Source organism: Malaclemys terrapin, chromosome 6, assembly GCF_027887155.1.
Source record: "Malaclemys terrapin pileata isolate rMalTer1 chromosome 6, rMalTer1.hap1, whole genome shotgun sequence".
Lineage (NCBI taxonomy): Eukaryota > Metazoa > Chordata > Testudines > Emydidae > Malaclemys > Malaclemys terrapin.
The window spans coordinates 88,787,040-88,808,187 of NC_071510.1; the positions used below are offsets into that span (position 1 = coordinate 88,787,040).

Sequence of the window (21,148 nt, forward strand, 5' to 3'; positions counted from 1 at the left end):
ATCTCCATTGTTGGAGATTTTCAAGAGCAGGTAAGACAGGGATGTTCTAGGTAATATTTAGTTCTGCCTTGAGTGATGGGGACTGGACTAGACAACCTCTTGAGGTCTCTTCCAGTCCTAAGATTCTGATTCTGTACATATACTCTCCTTGCAGAAAGTCATCATGTTCAAGTTCTCAGCCAAAAGTTTGTCACAGAAGTTATTCTATGTATCCCAGTATCCAGGGGAAGTGGGAGAAGGAAATAAAGCTAAGACATTCACTTTTTCAGAAAATATGCACTGTTAGGTAATAAAAGTACTTTATCTGAGGAGGAAGGGGCACAAGAGCAGTTTTTAGGGTTGTCCTCTTTTATTGATCTAAATGATCTGCCATTTTAAACAGATACAGCTTTCTTCCTTTTTCTGTTTGACTTTCTCAGGTTCTTATCCTTCCCCCATCATCAGAGTTTTTGGGTGTAGTATCTAAACCTTTCCTGCCCCAAATCATGGTGTAGTGTTGCTGTGCACTGTTAAATAGCTCCTGTGTTTCATTTAGAGGGTCACTGTTTTCCAGTAGTGGTTGAAGTGATCCCTTACCTACCTTTTAAGGATGTCTATTAATATTTGTAAAACACTGAGATCTTTATGGTGTAAGATAGTAATAGTAGTAAAACTGTGTGCAATTTCCTGTTCCTATTACAATCACTGCCATAAAAAATGATTCATGTTGTGTTATGCTATTTGCTCCTAACACTATGTTCTTATAATAAATGGCATCCTTCTTTTCCACCTTTCCTTTACTGGCTATAGAATCTGGGAACAGGGGAAGATGGGAATACCTGTGATTCAAATTGCAGAATGCTGAAATGGTCACAATGTTACTGCTTACTTGTATATTTTACAGCTTCTATGATGCATTTTGATTCCACCCTCTCAATGTGACAGAGTTCAGTGAGAACAGGAAGGCACACTGCATGAAGTCATGTTGGTTATTATGGAGTGCAATGAAAATAGAAAATCTTGATGTTGTCATGATTCATTGAAAATGTATCTACAGTAGGAGACCTTCTAATCACCAAGTCATAAATAAATCTTCATCTCAATGTTCAACAGAAGTTTTCTATTAAAGTTGTTGCCTTTGTATAAAATCTTCTTTATGTACTGTATCTGCTCATGCAAACAAGACATTGATGGTTCGCTAAAGGCCAATGCTGGGCAGTCTTCCTCCACCAAAATTGCCATTGCATCTCAATTTGGACCTGTAACATCATTACTTATTCCACCCCAGGACTTCACCACACAGCAGTCTCTGCTGAGGTTCTTGTGACCTCAACGAGGGTCATCTTGCTCTCTTCATGTGAGCACCTACTTCGCTCTTCTAGAAAGCGAGACTAGTGCTTCAAACTCACCCACCTCCCTGCAGTGATTTTATTTTAAGTTGCCTCTTATTTCTTGCTTTGGGATGTTTATGGTTATGTGCCAACAAATCACACTTTTGACGCATATTTGTACCTTAATGATATTCCATCTTAATATTTAGCAAACTTTTAAAATACGGAATTAACCTATTAGCAAAGACTTTAGTTCAGTGTGGGTAAGTGTAGAGTGCCTGGTTTCGCTCTGTTTTTTAAAAAGTGTGGGGTTTTTGTAGCCATTCAGTCTCAGAATCCCCCCTTGCCCCTGCCTCCCCACGGTGGTGGTTGGGTTATATGCATTTGGTCAGAATACAACATAGGCCCAAATACATCACTAGCTAAGCAGTCTCAACGCCACTGAGTTTGCTAGTTGCTCCTGCTAACACCAGTGATGAATTTGACCATTATTTGATTATTTATTTATATTTTGTTAGAACCTGAAGGCCTCAGCCAGGCCAGGACCCCATTGTACTAGGCATTGTACAAACATATAGTAAATGGCGGTCCCTGCCTCAGTTGAGTTTACAGTCTAAGGCCCCAGTCCTGCACAGGGTTGTTGGATACATGCTTGAGCTGAAGCATGTGTGTCGTCCTGCTGAAGTCAATAGGATTACTCAGATGTTTAAAGATAAGCACTTGCATAAGTCCATGCAGGATTGGGACCTAAAGACAAGACTTAGCAGGTGGGCGAACAAACAGGTGGGGAGAAGGGATGATAGTATAGCTGCATGCACAATTTGTAGGTGTAATAACCCAATCAGTAGCAGTAATCACAACCAGTAGCAAGAATGTAACAAAGGAGCTGGGATCTTGATCCCTTAATGCAACTCAGTAAATTCAGGAAAGTGGCTTTCAAACTTTCACCACTGTGTGGAATAAGATAAAACCCTGTCACCTTCTTGTACAGGAAATTTTGGGATTTTAAAGTAACCCTGGACCTCTAATGGGGAAAAAGCTACTCTCAGGGCTTGTCTACACTTGATATGCTACAGTAGCAGAGATGACACAGTGAAGACACTACCTACGCCAACGGGAGAGGTTCTCCTGTTGGCATAGGTAATCCACCTCCCGAGATGCAGTAGCTAGGTTAATGAAAGAATGCTTTCATCAACCTAGTGCTGTCTACATCGGGGTGAAGTCATCTTAACTGTGTCACTTAGGGATGTAGATTTTTCACACCTCTGAGGGACATAGTTGGGTTGACCTAACTTTTTAGTGCCACTGAATCACAACATCTAATGAGCATTCTTAAGACAAACTTTTGATCAATTTTAGTCCCTTTACAATATTTATAGTTTACATTATTTTAAATTCTAAGACATTTTAGTAAAATCATATACCATTAAGCTTCCAACCAATAGTACTGTGTACATTATAATATTATATCTTTATACTATTGTATGTTCACATTAGATGCATACCTCCAGCATCACATTAAGTTAATAAATATCAATTTAATGATGGTGCTAATCCTTTAAATTATGATTATCCTTTATGAACAGTTCTCTGTGATCTGTGACTGACTGGCACGTTCGATACTACTATGATGGGCATTTTAGAAATATGTATAGATAGATAGATGGAAATTATTTTACAGTGTAAGGTCAACTGTGGCTATGTATCTGAAAAAAAAATCAAGAATTTTACCAGATTACCCTTTTGAGATTATCATGAGGCAGTAAAGTGCATCTGTTTTATCTGACTATTTCTTGGTCTGATAGTTGGTAATTTTCTCTCTTGTCAATGTCAGGAATGATGGTTTGGTTTGTTGCCAATTGCTTGGCAGCAATTGACTTGATTGTTTTTAATCACTGTAACTCTTTTTTAATATAAATACTCAATGAAACAAAAAAATGTCCAGCTCAGTTCCGTGTGGAGAAGCAGGACAGTCTTCTGGTTAAAGAACAGAACTGGGAGTCAGGAGACCAAGTAGTTTGTCTTTTGTGTGCAGCAACTTCCTGGGTGATCTTGGGCAAGTTACTAAGGGCCAGATTTCAAAGGTATTTAGGCACCTAAAGAACCAGATTGACACTTAGTGGGATTTTCAAAATTGCATAAGAACCTAACTCCAATTGATTTCAATGGGTATTAGTTGCCCTGAGCAAGATTTTAAAAGTATTTAAACCGAACTCCCATTGATTTCAATTATTTTATAAACCTAGCCCCTGGGCAATTTTGAAAATCCCACTAGGCACCTCTCTGCATCTTTAGGTGCCTAAATATCTTTTAAAAATCTGGCCTTAATCGGTCTCTGCATCCATTTATCTGTATAATGGAGCTAGCAATATCTTCCTACCTCACAGGGGGCTGTGAAGATAACGAGCTTTGGGATTTTAAGATGGAAGGGGCAGTAGAAGAGCAGTGTATTTATTATTGTTGTCATTTTAAAGTTTTCATTTTGTATTTCTAGAATCCCACTCCTTCAGATACAAGAACAGGAGGAAAGAATCAATTGATGTCAAATCAATAACATCTCGAAGCAGCGATGGTAAGAAAATAGAAATCCAAAAAGAATACAGTTAGAAATATAGAAAGCAAGTGACCTGAGCAATCAAAATATGGAGTTAAACAGGACAGATGCACTGAACAGCAATAGCATTCTTCTGAGCTACTGATGGAGAGACACACAAGTGACCTTTGACATTTCTTCCAATGTTTTTGTTATCCATTTATGTTGAATTGTGAGGTACTTCCCAAAACAGCAGTAGACACTAACTTTGCAGTATGATACATGATCATGTACAGCCTGCATGAAGGTGAGGCGTGGCTGTGCTGCAGCAGGGGAAGGAGGGTTCTGGAAGAATGCATGATGGAGTGCCCCCTTTGAAAGGATGCAGCTTGTGCTCCTCCTATGCTTGTTCAGCTTCACTGGCCAATGCGGGGGCGGGGGTGGGGGCCTGTACTGCTACTGGCTAAGACTCTCTCCTTATCCCATTTGTGGCTGGCTGCTGTGATGGGATGCGAGGATGGTGATGCTAGAGGCTTCTTTTGCCATTTCTGCTCATTTGCACACAGTTACAAGCAATCCTAGTTTGCAGAGATCTAAGAGCCTGGTTGTGGTCAGGCAGAGTCTGAGGGTTCAGGGTGTGAAACAAACAAAGGGAGAGTTGAAAGAAAAGCTAAACTGAATTAAGGCTATTTTAATTCTGAAGGAGAGTGTCCACACAGGGATTTAATGTGGTTTTAACTAATTCATTAAAATTTGCAGCTTCAGTTAACTCAGATTAATTTTCCTGAGTATTCCCATGTAGACAAGCCCCTAATAATAGGCACCAATATACCGTATATACTCGATCATAAGCCGGTTTATTTATAAGCCGACCCCCCCAAGATGGATAAGTAAATATGGAAAATGTTTATGAACTGTTCATAAGCTGACCCTATAATTCAGGGGTTGGCAAACTTTGGCTCCCGGCCCATCAGGATAAGCCGCTGGCGGGCTTGTTTTTATCTCGAGCGTCGGTAGGCACGGAGGTAAACGTAAGTAAACGAAGTGTCCTGGCGCACCAGCTGCTTACCCTGATGGGCCGGGACAGCAACTGGTGGGGAAATGTTTTTGGGGGGGGAGAAGCTGGGGGTCAGGGGAGTAACCCCTGTGACCACCCCCCACATGACCCCACCCCTAACCCGGGACCCCCACACTCTCCCCATCCCATCCCTTTCCACCTTATCTGGGGAAGGCCGGGGGAGGATGTCTCTGGCCTGGCTGGAGCTGCTCTGGCAGGCTGGGCGGCACGGCCGCAGCCTACTCCGGCGGGCCAGACCAGGCGGCACGGCCACAGTGTGTTCCAGCGGGCTGGGCTGGGTGGTCCGGCTGCAGCGTGCTCCGGCAGCCAGGCGGCGTGACCACAGCCTGCTCTGGGGGACAGGGCCAAGCGGCACGGCTGCAGCCTGCCAGCCCCGGAGCTGCAGCTGCTTCGGAGGCTGGGGGGAGAGCAGCGTGGCCAGGAGAGAGACTCTGGCCCGGCCTCTTCCCTTCTGGCTCTGCTGACTGTGCTGCCTCTCCTTGCTCCCTCTGTTGGGTGGAGGGGCTGTGTCCCACCTCTCCCTCTCTATACCTGTTCATAAGGCGACCCTCTTCTCTGGTGCTTCCCTTTTTTACTAAAAAATTCAGCTTATGAACGAGTATGTTCAACTGAATCCGCTGCAGTGATGGTGCTATGACTGCTGATAGCTTCCAGCTGGACCCTCATGTGCAGGGGATTAAGCAACTTCGAACCCCTGGGCTAGCTAAGGGTATATTTTGTTAGGTCATTCCCAATGACAGTCTCTATGTGCCAGTGACTCATAGGGCTCTCTCATTTAAATGTGTTCTGTGTTATGTGCAGTGTCAGAATCTAAATCTGTATATTTTATGCAAATGCAGCGCCAAGCTTACAGAATCGTCGGTATTCATCGATGGCGAGAATCCACTCAATGACAATAGAAGCACCCATCACAAAGGTAAAAAAATGTATCACTGACTGCTACTGTATGCCATAAACTCAGGGTTTGGTACTATCTTTGCAGAAAAATATGTGGGTGTATTTAGAACAAAGGGATTGTAGAAATTGTGTCTTTCAATTTTATTTACTTTGTTACAAATATCCTCTTTGGGGGTCTCCTTCTAAATCATAGCCATGGGATAGAATATCTGTGTGGCCCCTGTTTTCTCTTCCTTTTATATTGAGAGCCATTTAGAAAATCATAGCTTTGTCTCCACAATCACAATGTTTGAGTTCTGGCCTGGATTCTTTATCTGGAGACCTGCATAGTCCCATAGTTTATTGGGTCTCAGTAGTCTGGTGGCATTGCCACCCATTAGCCTGTCTATAAAATACCTTGGGCCCAGACACACAACTTCTAATAAGGATGCCTAGGCTAGGCATTCACACCTCTCTTCACTCAGGCTCCTGGTCCCCTTAGTTCCTCAGTAGGTTTCTCTTCACCTATCTGCTGTTTAAAGCAGCAAAACAATAGAATGTAAGGGGAGGGAATTCAAATTCAGAAAATCTAGAGTCTGGTTGTTTATATAATATACTTAGTATTTGGGGTGACCATAGGACCGCTACGAAGTGTGAAATAACGAAGTATACTGAATGCTGTCACTGTAAATGTTGTGGGGATTAAGTTTTTGTAATAATATGAAGGGAACAATCTGGTTTTACTCTTCCCTCCCACCCCCTCAGGTTATTAACATTATCAATACTGCCCAGGAGAACAGCCCCGTCACGGTAGCAGAGGCTTTGGACAGAGTTTTGGAAATCTTACGGACAACAGAACTTTACTCCCCTCAGCTAGGTACCAAAGATGAAGATCCTCACACAAGTGATCTTGTTGGAGGTCTGATGACTGTGAGTAGGAAAAGAAAATTTAAACACACATCAGCTAACTGATCTGACATCATGGGTATCTTTCTTCCACCACCGGGGCAAGGGAATCCCTGCTTCCATCTGACTGACTGAGGATTCATCAGCTATAGTGCCTTTACCTTCGGGGGAACAGGGCCTACAATTCAGCTTTACCTACTTGCCTTGCATTTAGGCCATACCAGTGAAGTTGACCTGAGAGGCACCAGTAAGCATGAAGATTGTTACTATTGCTGTTTTTCAGTCAGTTGGCTTGGAAACACTGCTACTCTTAAGTGAATAACTCTTTAGTTCCATTGGAAACTACATATATTGATAACCTAATCGGTAGTATCCCAAGTTCCTGAAAATTTTTAAGAACGAGTTACCCAATCACTGCACTGCAATTAAACTGAAGAATTATTATACACCTGACACAGTTAATGACTACACAAGAGTTATAAAACTGAACTTTGACCTGCTAAGGAGCCCTTGTTTCAATCCTTTTATCATGCCCAGACTGCCCTATACACCAAACCTGCACTGGATTTTCATAGTGGAATATCTCAAACCCTCTTCCTACAAATGCTGGTCTGGAGCCCCAGAATGGGTCGCTTGTGGAAATAGCATAACTGAAATGCAAAACAAGTGAAATTTGTGAATTTCAATTTTAAAAAAATCATGCAACCATCAGTGAAAAGGGGATGAGAGGAGGCCATTACATTGTTGACCAAAGAATACCCTTCTAGAGACCTCCTACCAGTGGTATTCAATAGTCTGAGTGTCCCTGCTTTTAAACCTGTGTCATTAAAAAGGAAATCTTGCAGTAGCAGTTACCACTTTTATCAAACTTTTCAACTCCAAGAAAGTGGAGTTGGAGCTTCTAAGTCCCTTGGTAGTTACTTCTACCTCTATATTGGAAGACTGAAAACAAGCATGCTGCTTGAGGCACTCACCAAAACATGACCAATATTTTGGGTACTCAGGGCTAGTTCCTAGGGGGAAACCGTGTAAAGCATTCTTTATACTTGATAATGGTTCCCTATAACTTATAGAATCTTTATTTCAGGATGGCTTGAGAAGACTGTCAGGAAATGAGTATGTATTTTCTAAGAGTAAGTTTCCATGTTAAACTTTTTTTGCCTGTGTTGTGTTTCATTGGCTGCAAACATTGATTTAGAATTCCAAGCTAGTTTTCAGTTTAATTATTGTCTTTGGAAGTGGTTTTCCCAGTAATCTGAGAGCAAGTGTTAGAATGTCTCTAGTCTGAAACTGAAGCAGCTTCAAGTAATCAACATCATGTATCTGAGAAATGTAGAAACCAGACTGGAAAATAATTAAAAAGAAAAATATTAATTAACTTTTTATGGTCATATTTGTTTATCATTTGATTTGTTTGCTCTTCTTGATTTATGTCTAAACTTGTATAAAAACTACAGTACTTGAAGTTATTTAACTTGGTGTCTTCAGAAGGAATTAATTTTTAATAAGGATCCTGCAAATGAAATAAAAAAGTTGTAAAAATCCATAATTAATTTATTCCCAAATTCTCTTTTGACAGACATGAACCAAAGCCATAGTCACCTTTCAGTGCCAATTACCGTCAACGATGTACCACCTTGTATCGCACAGCTACTTGATAATGAAGAAAGCTGGGACTTTAATATTTTTGAACTGGAGGCTGTTACAAATAAAAGGTACAGAAAGCCGCCACATACATACCCATAAATGAAGCTGTCAAGTGAGCTATGTCACAAAGGAACCCTGTGCGTTTCACTATGTATTTTGCCATAGGTCTTTCAGAGAGACCCTCCCTTGTTGTGTGTGTTGTCACTGTACTACTTTGCAAACAGGTCAATATGCTGTTTTCAGAAATCAAGTACAGCTGGCCAGAAAGCATCCGTGTCCATGCTAAGGGTACAGACACCTCACCCTGTCAGTCTCATCTTCATCTCAATACCCACAGGCCTACAGGATTCTTTCCTCATCAATTGATCTTGTCCCCTACCTACTCCAATTCCCTCTCCAAATAGACATTCTGTTCGGAATACTCTGCTGCCTTTACCTTCTAGATGCCCCCACAGAATCCTTTTTTACCAACTCTTCCACAAAGGATTTTGAGGTGTATTTTGTATCTGAAGGCTGCTCATGGCGCTGCAGGAAACAGCAAACCCCCATTAGAGGAGACTCTGGGATAGGACTACATTGGGGGTTTAAAAAAATAGGTGGAGGGGAGCGAATGGTACTGGGCCCAATAGATTAATAGATTTTAAGGCCAGAGAGGACTATTTGATCATCTAGTCTGTATAACACAGACCATGCAGTTTTACCCAGCTAGCCCTCTATTGAGCCGAATAATTTGTGCTTCACTAAAGGATGCCTTCCAGAAAGGCATGTTGTATTAACTTTGATGGACTAAATGGGCCCAGAAAGTACAACAATAAACAGTTAAACATAGCTCAGGGTTTCAAGGGCAGAGCCTCAGCCTGCTTAGTCCCATGTGAAAACACACCATTAAACAGCTTTTTAATCTTTCATTACAGAAAAAGAAGGAAAAACCTGTTAAAGCATTTCAAATGTAAATTATTATGCAGGTCTTTCATTTTAACATATCCCTGATTCCCATTCCCTGAGCTGTACGGAGTTTTTAGAAGGAAACACATCCCCCATCTGACAGTGTCTTAGGTGGTGGTAAAGATGGTAAAAACTGTCCTTTTTTGGGAGAAAAGGAGAAAGTTAGTGAAGATGAGCTCCTGTTGCTGTTGAAGTCTGATCCTGTTTCCTAGAAGATAAAACAAGACAAATACACACAAGAGGGAAAAGAACAGCACAGGAAGAAAATGTAGCTTCTGTCTCTGGTGCTGACTGTCACTTGCAGCATTGCTGCTGGAGAAACACAGTCAAAGCACATGGTCTCATTAGCCCCGTGATGACCTGGCAAGCTGGTAGTGGTGGTGGGCTGGTTAGAACATTGCTTTTAGCTGCCTCTCTGGTCACAGGCTTACAGCAATGCTGCAAAATATACAGTTTTAGCCAGCTAGTTCAGACTCTCTTATTAAGCAGAAGGCAAAAGGAGAGGGATAGAAAAGAGAAGAAAAAAGGTGCTGAAGGAAAAGGACACAGTGGGGGAGGGGGCAGGAATCAAAGTCTCACACCCCATATGGTGTTCAGGATCTAGCCACTGGGTAGTTAGATCCTGAACAGCATGTCCCTAGCTCCTTCTTTCTGGCTGATCAGGTCACTTCTCAAGATCAGGATGACAAAGGCCCTATGGTGTCACAGTGGGTCTCAGGAGATAGTGAGGGTGCCAGCTATGATGGTTGAGCTCCTTCCTTCCTGTATTTCTGCCTCCCAGACAGCCAGCTACTTTTATTTTAAGGACCCCAAAAGGAAGTGATGATGGGTGAAATAGCCCTTGTCCACCAGTTCAGCCTGATTTTCAACACCAAGTTTGGTCCATTGGTTTCTGGTCCCACACTTCTCTTGTTCATGAGACTTAATTCAGCACAGTCCTTGAGTTATATCAGTAGGCCTCTTTGTTTGGATTAATTCAGTGTGTCTCCTTTTCATTCCTTTTCCCATCAACGTTTGTTGTTAAACTATTGTGACATTCTATAAAATGTTATCCACATTCCCACAGTTAGGCTTATGCTTTGGGTAGGAAGGTCAGGCCCCAGTTATTACAATAGGCATCCAGTCTTGATTTGAAGACCTCAAGAGATGAAGAATCCACCACTTCCCTTGGTAGTTTGTTCCAGTGGTTAATCACCCTCACAGTTAACAGTGTGTGCCTTATTTCTAATTTGTGTTTGCCAGGCTTTAACATCTCATAATTGGTTTCTGCTATGCCTTTATCCACTAGATTAAAGAGCCTTATAGTTGGTCCTGCATCAATACAGTAATTCAGAAGCTGAGCACTGTATGGGGCTTCCATGCTCCTCTCCCCAAAAGTGGTCCTGTCCTCCCAAAGCAGGCACAATTTATGCATTGGATATCTCATCAGTATGGTCCATCATCTCTATAGGGAAGGAGTGGCTTTAGGCTCCATGCTGTTCAGATCAGTGTTGATAAACAGTATTGCCAACCTCAGGCATTTAAAAACCATGAGTCAGATCCCCAAAAATAATGAGATTTAAAAAAAAAAATAGCAGGGTTCTTTTTATTTGCCACTGGGTTATGAGCTGTTAGGATACACTTGGGTCATGTTTTCAAGTTTCTTCTCAAAGGCCATAAGGATTAGACTCTTTTTTTTTTTTTTTTTTTTAATGAAAGCTGAGATTGTCACGTAATCAGAGGACACCAGGGGCTGGGGTTTTAAGAAAAACACCGTGAGACTCCCAATAAAATCACAAGAGTTGACAACACTGTTTGCTCTGTGATGCTTTTCATAGCAGGTTAAATTAAGTCTGAAAGAGTGACCGAATGGGTAGTAAACTAACTGCTGGTTGACCAGAGCCTTAAAGAATCATCATCATGTGATAAACTAAATGGTCTCTATTTACACTTGCTTTAAAAAAATGGGAAGGTGCCCAACAGGAGACATGATGCACAATAGAAATTGTTAATTTGTTTGCATGCACGTGTATGTTTTTTCTACTTTGCTACATTTCCATAATTCTTGTCTCCTTACTTGTTTTCCAGACCATTAGTTTATTTGGGTTTAAAAGTTTTTGCCCGGTTTGGGGTCTGTGAATTTTTAAACTGTTCAGAAGCAACACTACGAGCCTGGTTCCAGGTGATTGAAGCCAACTACCACTCCACCAACTCGTACCACAACTCCACACACGCAGCAGATGTTTTACATGCTACTGCATTCTTTCTCGGAAAGGAGAGAGTTAAGGTATAACTTCCATTGTGAATTCTTTACTTTGACCCGTGAATAAACACACTTTAGGACTAATCAGATTATTTGTTCATTAACAGATGTGTCCATACAGCCTCGTGTTATAAATAACATTTGTTACTTGACAGTCACACAGTAGAGCTGGGCATCTTTGCAACCAGTAGATAATGCTCCTAGCTTCCCATGTCTGCTCTAGCCTTTGAACCTGCAGTCTTTGCTGACACAAGTAATTTCTCTGAAGTCCATAGGACTATTAACGTGAATAAGGAAATTAAACAAATAGGCGTTGCAGGATCACACCCTTCATTAGCAACAGCTGTAATCTCTTCAAAATTTTGCTGGGGAGGGTGTCAAGAGATATACGCGAAGATATACGCGATAAACCTAGGTTCACACAAAGAGAATACTGATCAGGAGTGGTAATGGCATTATTTTTTCTCCAGGGTTATTTTAGGAAATTGAATGCTATAAGGCTTCTAGTGTGAATGACCTTGTCAATCCCTTGCTTCTAGAAACATTTCTTTATTCACAGAAATGTAGCTGAAGCACTTATCAAACAATCTGTGTTTACCCTTTGAAAAATGGCATCTTCAGCCATTTTTCTAGCAAAAGGAAAAAGTTAGTATTTGGTTATCTGGTTTCCTTACCCCAAAATATATTGTAGTCATATGGTCAAAATCAACTGAAAGATGGATGCAGAAATTAAATTTTTAAATGGGATTGCTACATCTCAGTTTACTTAAGTCAATGGCAGAAATATGATATTTAATTCTTCGATGGAAATTGTAGAACATGAGTATTTTGGTCTATGCACGGTGCTATGCAAAACACAAAATAGAAATCCTGCCGCAAGGTGCTTACCGTCGCAGACAGACATGCTACATGGCACAACAGCTCCAACAGAAGAAGGTGCAGAGAGATCGCTGGGATGAAGACCCAATAGAAAAGCTGCATGGAAGAAGTGGTTTTGAGATGGGGAGAGGGTACTCTTGGCACTCAGTGAGTGGGAAGCTCACGCATGGAGAGAAGGCCTCTGTTCTGAAGAGCTTACATTTGAATTCCGATATTTACCTAGTGATATTTTAAAGATTTTATTGTGATTACTTACTACGTGATGAATAATGGTAGTTTTACTCTTTCTTGCAGGGAAACCTCGACCATTTAGATGAGGTGGCTGCATTAATAGCTGCCACGATTCATGATGTGGATCACCCAGGACGGACCAACTCTTTCCTGTGCAATGCAGGAAGTGAATTAGCTGTAATTTATAATGACACTGCTGTATTGGAAAGTCACCATACAGCACTGGCGTTCCAGCTCACAGCTAAAGACAACAAATGCAACATTTTCAAGAATATTGATAGGTTAGCTTGCTGTGTTTATTTTATTCCTTTTGTGTAACTGAAGATGCCACTTTAGTTTAATATAGAAAATTTGCAGAAAAGCCTTGATCACATCTAGAACTATACAATAGACAATTTTTTAAAAAAAATTCTTTCTTCCCCATGTCAGCATTCCAAATGATATGTTTGGAAATGTAAAGATGTTTCATATTTTGTGGAATATGGTATTACTTAAAAAACCAACAGACTAGAACTCCAAGTTAATAGGAGGGGTTGTGGAAATATATTGTTACTATCCCTGGAATACTGAATTCTGTGTATTGATTACTCTGGAATATGTATGTATTTAAAAAGATTTCTATGAGTGCCCTGGTGACTTCCTGTTCCTGCTTATTTCAGACAGATCCTTTACCACATCCCTTTTGAGGTTATGGCATCTTATGAATGATTTGTAATTTTATTGATTTAGTTTTAAGTTATGTAAAATGTCAATAGGCCACTAAAACCCCTGCTAACACGAATGCAACTACAGTCTCTGTTCTGAGGCCTGATCTACACTGGGAGGGGAGGGATCGATCTAAGTTATGCAACTTCAGCTACATGAATAAGATCTACTCACCGCGGTGTCTTCACTGCGTTGACTGCTGATACTCCCCCATCGACTCTGCCTATGCCTCTCTCCCTGGTGGAGTACCAGAGTCGACAGGAGAGCGTTCGGGGGTCTATTTATCACGTCTAGGCCAGACGTGATAAATCGACCCCAGCTGGATCGATCGCTACCCGCCGATCCAGCGGGTAGTATAGACATACCCAGAGTTGCTTTCCAGTTAGTCCATTTTATGTTTGATTTCTGTCTCAAAATGCTTTTTGTGAATGTTGTGAGGAGATCAGGAGAAAGACAGTTAACTCTGGCAATGGCCCACATGAGTAAATTTCATTTTTCTCTTTCAGGAACCATTATCGGACATTGCGCCAGGCTATTATTGACATGGTTTTGGCAACAGAGATGACAAAGCACTTTGAGCATGTGAACAAGTTTGTGAACAGCATCAACAAGCCTATGGCAGCTGAGGAAACCAACTCAAATGTAAGATAAGTCAGCTTGCTGTTTTGAAGGACTTTGATCTATTTAAGTATCAAGCAAACATTTAAATGTTGTTTTCATTGACATATTTATTTGCACTGTGGCAATGCCCAAATGCCACAATCAACATCATGACACTATGGTGCTAGATGCAGAACAAACAGGAAAACATAGTGCCAAGCCCTGTCCCAAAGAGCTTAAATCATCTGATCTTGTAGGCCATACTTTCATAGAAGATTAGGGTTGGAAGAGGCCTCAGGAGGTCATCTAGTTCAACCTCCTGCTCAAAGCAGGACCAACCCCAACTAAATCATCCCAGCCAGGGCTTTGTCAAGATGGGCCTTAAAAACCTCTAAGGATGGAGATTTCACCACCTCCCTAGGTAACCCATTCCAGTGCTTCACCACCCTCCTAGTGAAATAGTTTTTCCTAATATCCAACCTAGACCTCCCCCACTGCAACTTGAGACCATTGCTCCTTGTTTGGTAATCTGCCACCACTGAGAACAGCCTAGCTCCATCCTCTTTGGAACTTCCCTTCAGGTAGTTGAAGGCTGCTATCAAATCCCCCCTCACTCTTCTCTTCTGCAGACTAAATAAGCCCAGTTCCCTCAGCCTTTCCTTATAAGTCATGTGCCCCAGCCTCCTAATCATTTTTGTTGCCCTCCGCTGGACTCTCTCCAATTTGTCCACATCCTTTCTGTAGTGGGGGGACTCAAAACTGGACACACTACTCCAGATGTGGCCTCACCAGTGCCGAATAGAGGGGAATAATCACTTCCCTCAATCTGCTGGCAATGCTCCTACTAATGCAGCCCAATATGCCATTAGCCTTCTTGACAACTGTTGACTCATATCCAACTTCCAACATATCCATATGTGCATGCAAAATTCTACATGCTGAGCAGAATCAGCATTTGTGTGTAGTTGCCCAGGTCAGTTTGTGTCCCAAATGTGGATTTTTACATGCATTAATAAAGGCATCTTCAGACTTTACATGTGCAATTAGAAAAGCTTTTGACAATTTGGCCTTAACTATTTTAAAATGAAATCCGTTTCTGGAACCTTTAAGAAAGATTGAATAATTCTCACTTTTTCTTCTTATCATTCTGTTTTATCATTCTGCCAGAGCCCACACCCCAACCCCCCTCCCTTTAATCATTTTGTCTTTGTTCTCCTCTTTGGTGCTCCTAATGGTCACCGCGTGCTCCTTAAGCAGCTGCTGTCAGTTTCTTGACAACATCTCTTGGGATCAGTCTTATGCTCTGTGATTTTTGACTGAGTGCTCCAGGTCTGGTGCCTCTTATCCCTGTTGTCTCTCCTCAAAGTCAAATGTTTGGTTTGTGTCCCAATAATTAACTGCCACAAAGTTCCTCAAAACAGTCTTAGCCACTAAAAAAAAATCTACTTAAGCCTCTGCTTAAAGAAAACAAGTGTATTAGGATTTTCTCAATTTTTCTATCAAATCAAAGGTAAATGACACAAAAAATACATACCTAGGTCTAAGATTCCCCTCACCTTACCTAGGTAAACACCAAATGCTCAGGAAATAAATGCTCACATCTTTAGGCTTCTGTGCTTCAAACAAGCTCATATCAAGATTTTCTGTGTTCACATACAGGTATGTGAATTTACTTCTGGTATTAAGTGGCCCCTTTGTCTGCCGGTTATATTCTTTATACCCTTTGACGGGGCAGTTGTGAGAATGCATGAACACTTTCGCTATGAGGTCATGGGATTTTGGACAGTGATTTAATCTCTCTCTCTCTCCCCTGAAAACGTGGTATTTTCCAAGTTTATTAAACTTTGTCTCTTTTGTTCGGAGAGGCAGTTGTCCTTCTCTGGTCTCTTCTTATTAATTTCAAAGTTCCTTTACTCTTGCAAATAAAATTACCACCAGCCTTTCCTACACACAGTGGCTTTCTCCCCAGGAAGGCATGGTCAGATACATGTAGAAAGATCTAGTTTAATTGTTAGACAATAGGCAAATCTCTCTTTCAGAGTCTTAAAAATCCCCAGCTGCTCAGTAACATGAGTAGATAGCAGATATGACTTTTCCATAGATAGTATCCCATCTGCAGTAAAGATCCTTCCCTAACTGCAGGAGTGTAGCTGACAGAACTGGGGGAGAGGTTTGTGGACCAACATTTTATTGCTGTTTACCACTAATCCTTCCCACTGTACTTTGCCATGTTTATAGGAAGAACAGAAGCCCTTTGTATCTGTAAACTCAAGAGGAGAGAGGAGATTACACCTAACCTAGTGTTTCTGGAAGGATAGCACCCACCACTATACCTAGGCTGTTATGATAACCATAATCCTTACACTCTTACCTGTATCTGGCTATTTCATATCTTTAAACAAGGAACATCTGCTTCCTCCATTGTTTCATGGAGGTGTGGTGAATAGCTGGAATGGATTTTTTTCAGTTGAGGAATGTCATTTTGTAGTAGAATTTGTATGACTGAATGCAATTTTGACAAATTAAGACCATTCTTACATTTCACGTTTAGGAATAAACCTCTTTGCTTGCCATCTTCAGAGTTGCTGTATAGATTGCTAGGCATGGTACGCTGGGGCGTGGGCTTTGGCCAGCTTCCCACTTGTAGAAACATGAAAGAAGTTGCACAGCCTGCATAGCTTCCTTAGAGATGAACCATAGTTCTGAATGCAAATCTTGAGGCTGTAGCTCTCTGCGCTGGCTATTCATTATTTAAGCTGGAATCATTCTGAAGTCTTTCAGGAGTAGATCCATTTTCATATATTTTTCTTCCCATTTTTAAAGCTTTAATGTTTTCCAAAAATTGAGTGCCTCGTGAATTTGGGTGCACAAGTCCCACTGAATGTCATTGTGCTCCTGAATCCCTGAAGTGTTTTTGAAAGTCTCACATTCCTGTACTAAAGGGATTTAGCACTTACTGATGTGCCACTAAATGTTTTTCATACATTCTTCTTCAATCAGCATTTTTAAGCTATAAAAAGCATTTCCTCTGATTGATTGACTCTCCTTTATTTTACCAGTTTATAGCAGAGACTATTGTAAAATATACAAAGACTTGGGGAGTAATAAAACTGCAACACAGAAAAGAGTGATATTATAGGCTTTTTTCCCCATAGCAGTAGTTTGTTGTAGGTATTGTTAATGGTGCCTCTTCCTATTTTTGATCTTTAACAAGTTAGAAGGAAGCATTAATTTGGCAGCTCTTTGTTGGGAAACCTATGCTGAATAAAATTAACTGTTAAATATTGAGAGACGAGTAATGTGCCAATTGGTAACAGTCACTGCAAAATATTTCCTCATAAACCACACAGACATTAATTTCAGCACTAGTGATAAAAAGTATTTATCTTCAATTTTTGACTGAGTTGAATGTAGTGGGAGAAGGGAGGACATAATTACACAAATATATTACTTTTGTGAGCAGCATTAATACCATGGAGCGCTCAGTTTTATTGCTCAATAAGGAGCCAATCCACAATAACATGCCTGTGCTCAGAGGCGGATTAGGGGTTTGTGGGGCCCTGGGCCAGAGCAAGCAGGGGGCTGCTCCCCACCCCTTCCGCCTGCAGTCCCCCTCCGGCGGTCCTGCTGGGGAAATGGGGTTGGGCACAGAGGCTTGCCCTGCTCCACCCCTTCCCGCCCTCCCTCCTCCTCCTCCGCCCCTCTCCCCCAGCCAGGGGCTTCCCCCACTCCCCAGCAGGAGTGCCAGGCAGGTGGAGCAGGGCAAGCCCGTGACCTGTCCGTGACTTTTTACTAAAAATATCCACGATAAAATGGTGCGCTGCGGGCCCACACCACCTGTTGGGGCTCAGAGCTCCAGGGTCCCTACATGGCTCGGAGCTGCAAGGCCCCAATGCCCCCCAACGGCTGGGAGCCAGGCAGAGGGGGACCCCACAGCTCCCAGTCACTGCAGGCTGAAGTCTCAGAGGTCTCTGGAAGTCATGGATTCCATGACTTCTGTGGGCTCCATGACTAAATCATAGCCTTAACTATGCATGTTATCTATCACTTAAATCAGCCTCTGTACCAGATGACTGGCAGATAGCTAATGTGATGCTGAGGTTGTTCTTTTTTTAAGTCGCCAGAAGCGATCCTGGCAATTACAGGCCAATAAGCCTAACTTCAGTACCAGGACAATTGGTTGACACTATAATAAAGGACAGAATTATCATACAAACTGAGTAACATGATATGTTGGTGAAAAGTCAGTACAGCTTTTGTAAAGTGAAATCATACCCACCCGTCTGTTAGAATTCTTTGAGGAGGTTAACAACCATGGACAAGGGTGATCCAATGGATAGTGTATTTGGACTTTCAGAAAGCCTCACCAAAGGCTCTTAAGCAAAATAAGCAGTCATGCGATAAGAGGGAAGGTCCTCTCATGGATCAGTTACTGGTTAAAAGACCGGAAACAAAGGGTAGGAATAAATGGTCGGTTTTCACAGTGGAGAGAGGTAAATAGCAGGGTTCCCCAAGGATCTGTACGGGGACCTGTGCTGTTCAATATACTCGGAAATTATCTGGAAAAGGGGGTAAACAGTGAGATATCAAAGTCTGCAGATGATACAAAATTACTCAAAATAGTTAAGTCCAAAGCAGACTGTGAAGATTTACAAGGGGATCTCACAAAACTGGGTGACTGGGCAAAGAAAATGGCAGATAACATTCAATGTTAATAAATGTAAAGTAATGCACCTTTACTCCCAACTATATGTACAAAACGATGGGCCTAAATTAGCTATTACCACTCAAGAAAGAGATCTTGGAGTCATTGTGGCTAGTTCTCTGAAAACATCTTGAAGGATAGGTAATGAGGCAGAAAATATCATAATGCCACACTATAAATCCATGGTACACCCACACATTGAATATTGCATGCAGTTCTGATCGCCTCATCTCAAAGAAGACCACTAGAATTGTTAAAAGTACAGAGAAGGGCAACAAAAATGATTAGGGGTACAGAACAGCTTCCATATGAAGAGAAATTAAAAAGACTGGGACTGTTCAGCTTGGAAAAGAGACTCTTGAGGGGGGGATATGATAGAGGTCTATAAAATCATGACTGGTTTGGAAACAGTGACTAAGGAAGTGTTATTTACCCCTTCACATAACACAAGAACCAAGGACCACCCAATGAAATTAATAGGCAGCAGTTTTAAAACAAACATAAGGAAATAGTTCAACACACAGTCAACCTGTGGATCTTGTTTGCAGGGATGTTGTGAAGGCCAAAAGTATATCTGGTGTGACAGACCCAGACCAATGGGGTACAGGAGTCTGGTAGAGGGCAAATATACTAGTCACTGAATGAGTAGTTTTCTGTCCCCTAAGTGACCAGAGCAGGGGCTGCACTAGAGTAATCAGGAACCTGCTAGAACCAGTTAAGGCAGGCAGGCTAATTAGGACACCTGGAGCCAATTAAGAAGAAGCTGCTAGAATCAATTAAGGCATGCTAATCAGGGCACCTGGGTTTTAAAAGGAGCTCACTTCAGTTTGTGGTGCGAGTGTGAGGAGCTGGGAGCAAGATGCGCAAGGAGCTGAGAGAGTGCTGCTGCAGGACTGAGGAGCACAAGTGTTATCCGACACCAGGAGGAAAGTCCTGTGGTGAGAATAAGGAAGGTGTTTGGAGGAGACCATTGGGAAGTAGCCCAGGGAGTTGTAGCTGTCATGCAGCTGTTACAGGAGGCACTATAGACAGCTGCAGTCCACAGGGCCCTGGACTGGAACCCAGAGTAGAGGGCAGGCCCGGGTTCCCCCCAACCTCCCAATTGACCTGGACTGTGGGTTCTTCCAGAGGGGAAGGTCTCTGGGCTGTTCCCCAACACACATGGTGAATCTCTGAGGCAAGAAAATCTGCCAATAAGCACAGGACCCACCAAGATAGAGGAGGAACTTTGTCACACTGGTGTCAGGGGTGGGATCTTGGGGTGCACAGCATGGCAGAAGAAGGAGGGTGATTTAAAAAGAGGGTTTATTTTTTTTCACCACAATGGATGACATAGTGCGGGCACTGATACAAGCTACGGCAGCCCAGCAGGAGGCTACCCGTGTCCAGGCAGCCGCCCAACAGGAAGCAGTGCAGCTGCAGCAAGAGACTAGTTGCCTGCTGATGGACCAGGCTGCTCAAGACCGAGCTATGTTGCGGGAACTGGTAAACCAGGTAAAGTCCCTTACAGAGCTGAATCGTGGCCATGATGGGACGCAGCTCATACGGGCCAGTCATTGGCTGCAGAAAATGACACGGGAGGATGATGTAAAGGCATACCTTCTGGCCTTTGAAAGGACAGCCCTACGAGAGGCCTGGCCTCGAGATCAGTGGTCTGGCATCCTTGCCCCATTCCTGTGTGGGGAGGCCCAGAAGGCCTACCATGATCTGCCTGAAGAGGCTGCGGCAGACTACCCCCAGCTGAAAGCAGAGATCCTGGCCAGATCTGGCGTAACGACAGCAGTGCGGGCCCAGCAGTATCACGGTTGGAGGTACCAGGAAGACAAAACCAATTGTATGACCTCATCCATCTCGCACGAAAGTGGTTGCAAACAGAGTCCCAGAGTCCGGAAGAGACACTAGCGGTTCTGGTCATCAACCGATACATGAGGGGACTACCACCAGACCTTCATGCCTGGGTAAGCCAGAACGAACCCTCCACCTATGACGAGGTTGTCGCCCTGGTAGAGAGGCCAAGGACAGCAAGGGAGCTGACCCAACCGGGTTAAACTAGCAGCACCAAGCCCTAAAGTTCAGGTGACTGGGCCACCAGGAGGGCTCAGGTGGAAAAAGAGAGAGACTGAAGGCCCATCAGAGGCCACAAAGAGTCGCAGCACAGAGAGAAGAGGATCATGATGTTAGACTGCCCAAACCAAGAGACTGGGGAATGCCTAGGGCTCCATACAGATGTTATGCCTGCGGGGAATGGGGACACATAGCTGCACAGTGTCCCAATGCTGAGGAGCCTATGCAGTGTAACCTGGGGAACTGGGCAGATCCATGCTCCCTAATCCACCTTGTGCAGGTCTCACTAACCCCACATATGTATACCAGACCAGTGAAACTAAATGGGGTAGGGACCATGGCACTGGTTGATTCGGGGAGTGCTATCACGCTTATCTCAGGGAAGCTCGTGAAGCGTAGTCAGCTGCTGCAGGCTAAACGTACGGGG

The 21,148-nt window shown here is 42.7% G+C and overlaps 1 protein-coding gene across 2 annotated transcripts in view; it reads left to right on the forward strand.

Moving 5' to 3' along the window:
- Positions 1-21,148, forward strand: part of PDE8B (phosphodiesterase 8B) — a 159,775-nt gene that overhangs the window by 128,755 nt on the left and 9,872 nt on the right. For both annotated transcript variants that reach the window (XM_054031931.1, XM_054031930.1), the window contains exons 12-19: positions 3,805-3,882; positions 5,761-5,837; positions 6,563-6,727; positions 7,791-7,836; positions 8,283-8,418; positions 11,363-11,561; positions 12,711-12,928; positions 13,859-13,994. In XM_054031931.1, the coding sequence (XP_053887906.1) occupies positions 3,805-3,882; positions 5,761-5,837; positions 6,563-6,727; positions 7,791-7,836; positions 8,283-8,418; positions 11,363-11,561; positions 12,711-12,928; positions 13,859-13,994 (1,055 nt within the window). The remainder of the gene's footprint in view (positions 1-3,804; positions 3,883-5,760; positions 5,838-6,562; positions 6,728-7,790; positions 7,837-8,282; positions 8,419-11,362; positions 11,562-12,710; positions 12,929-13,858; positions 13,995-21,148) is intronic.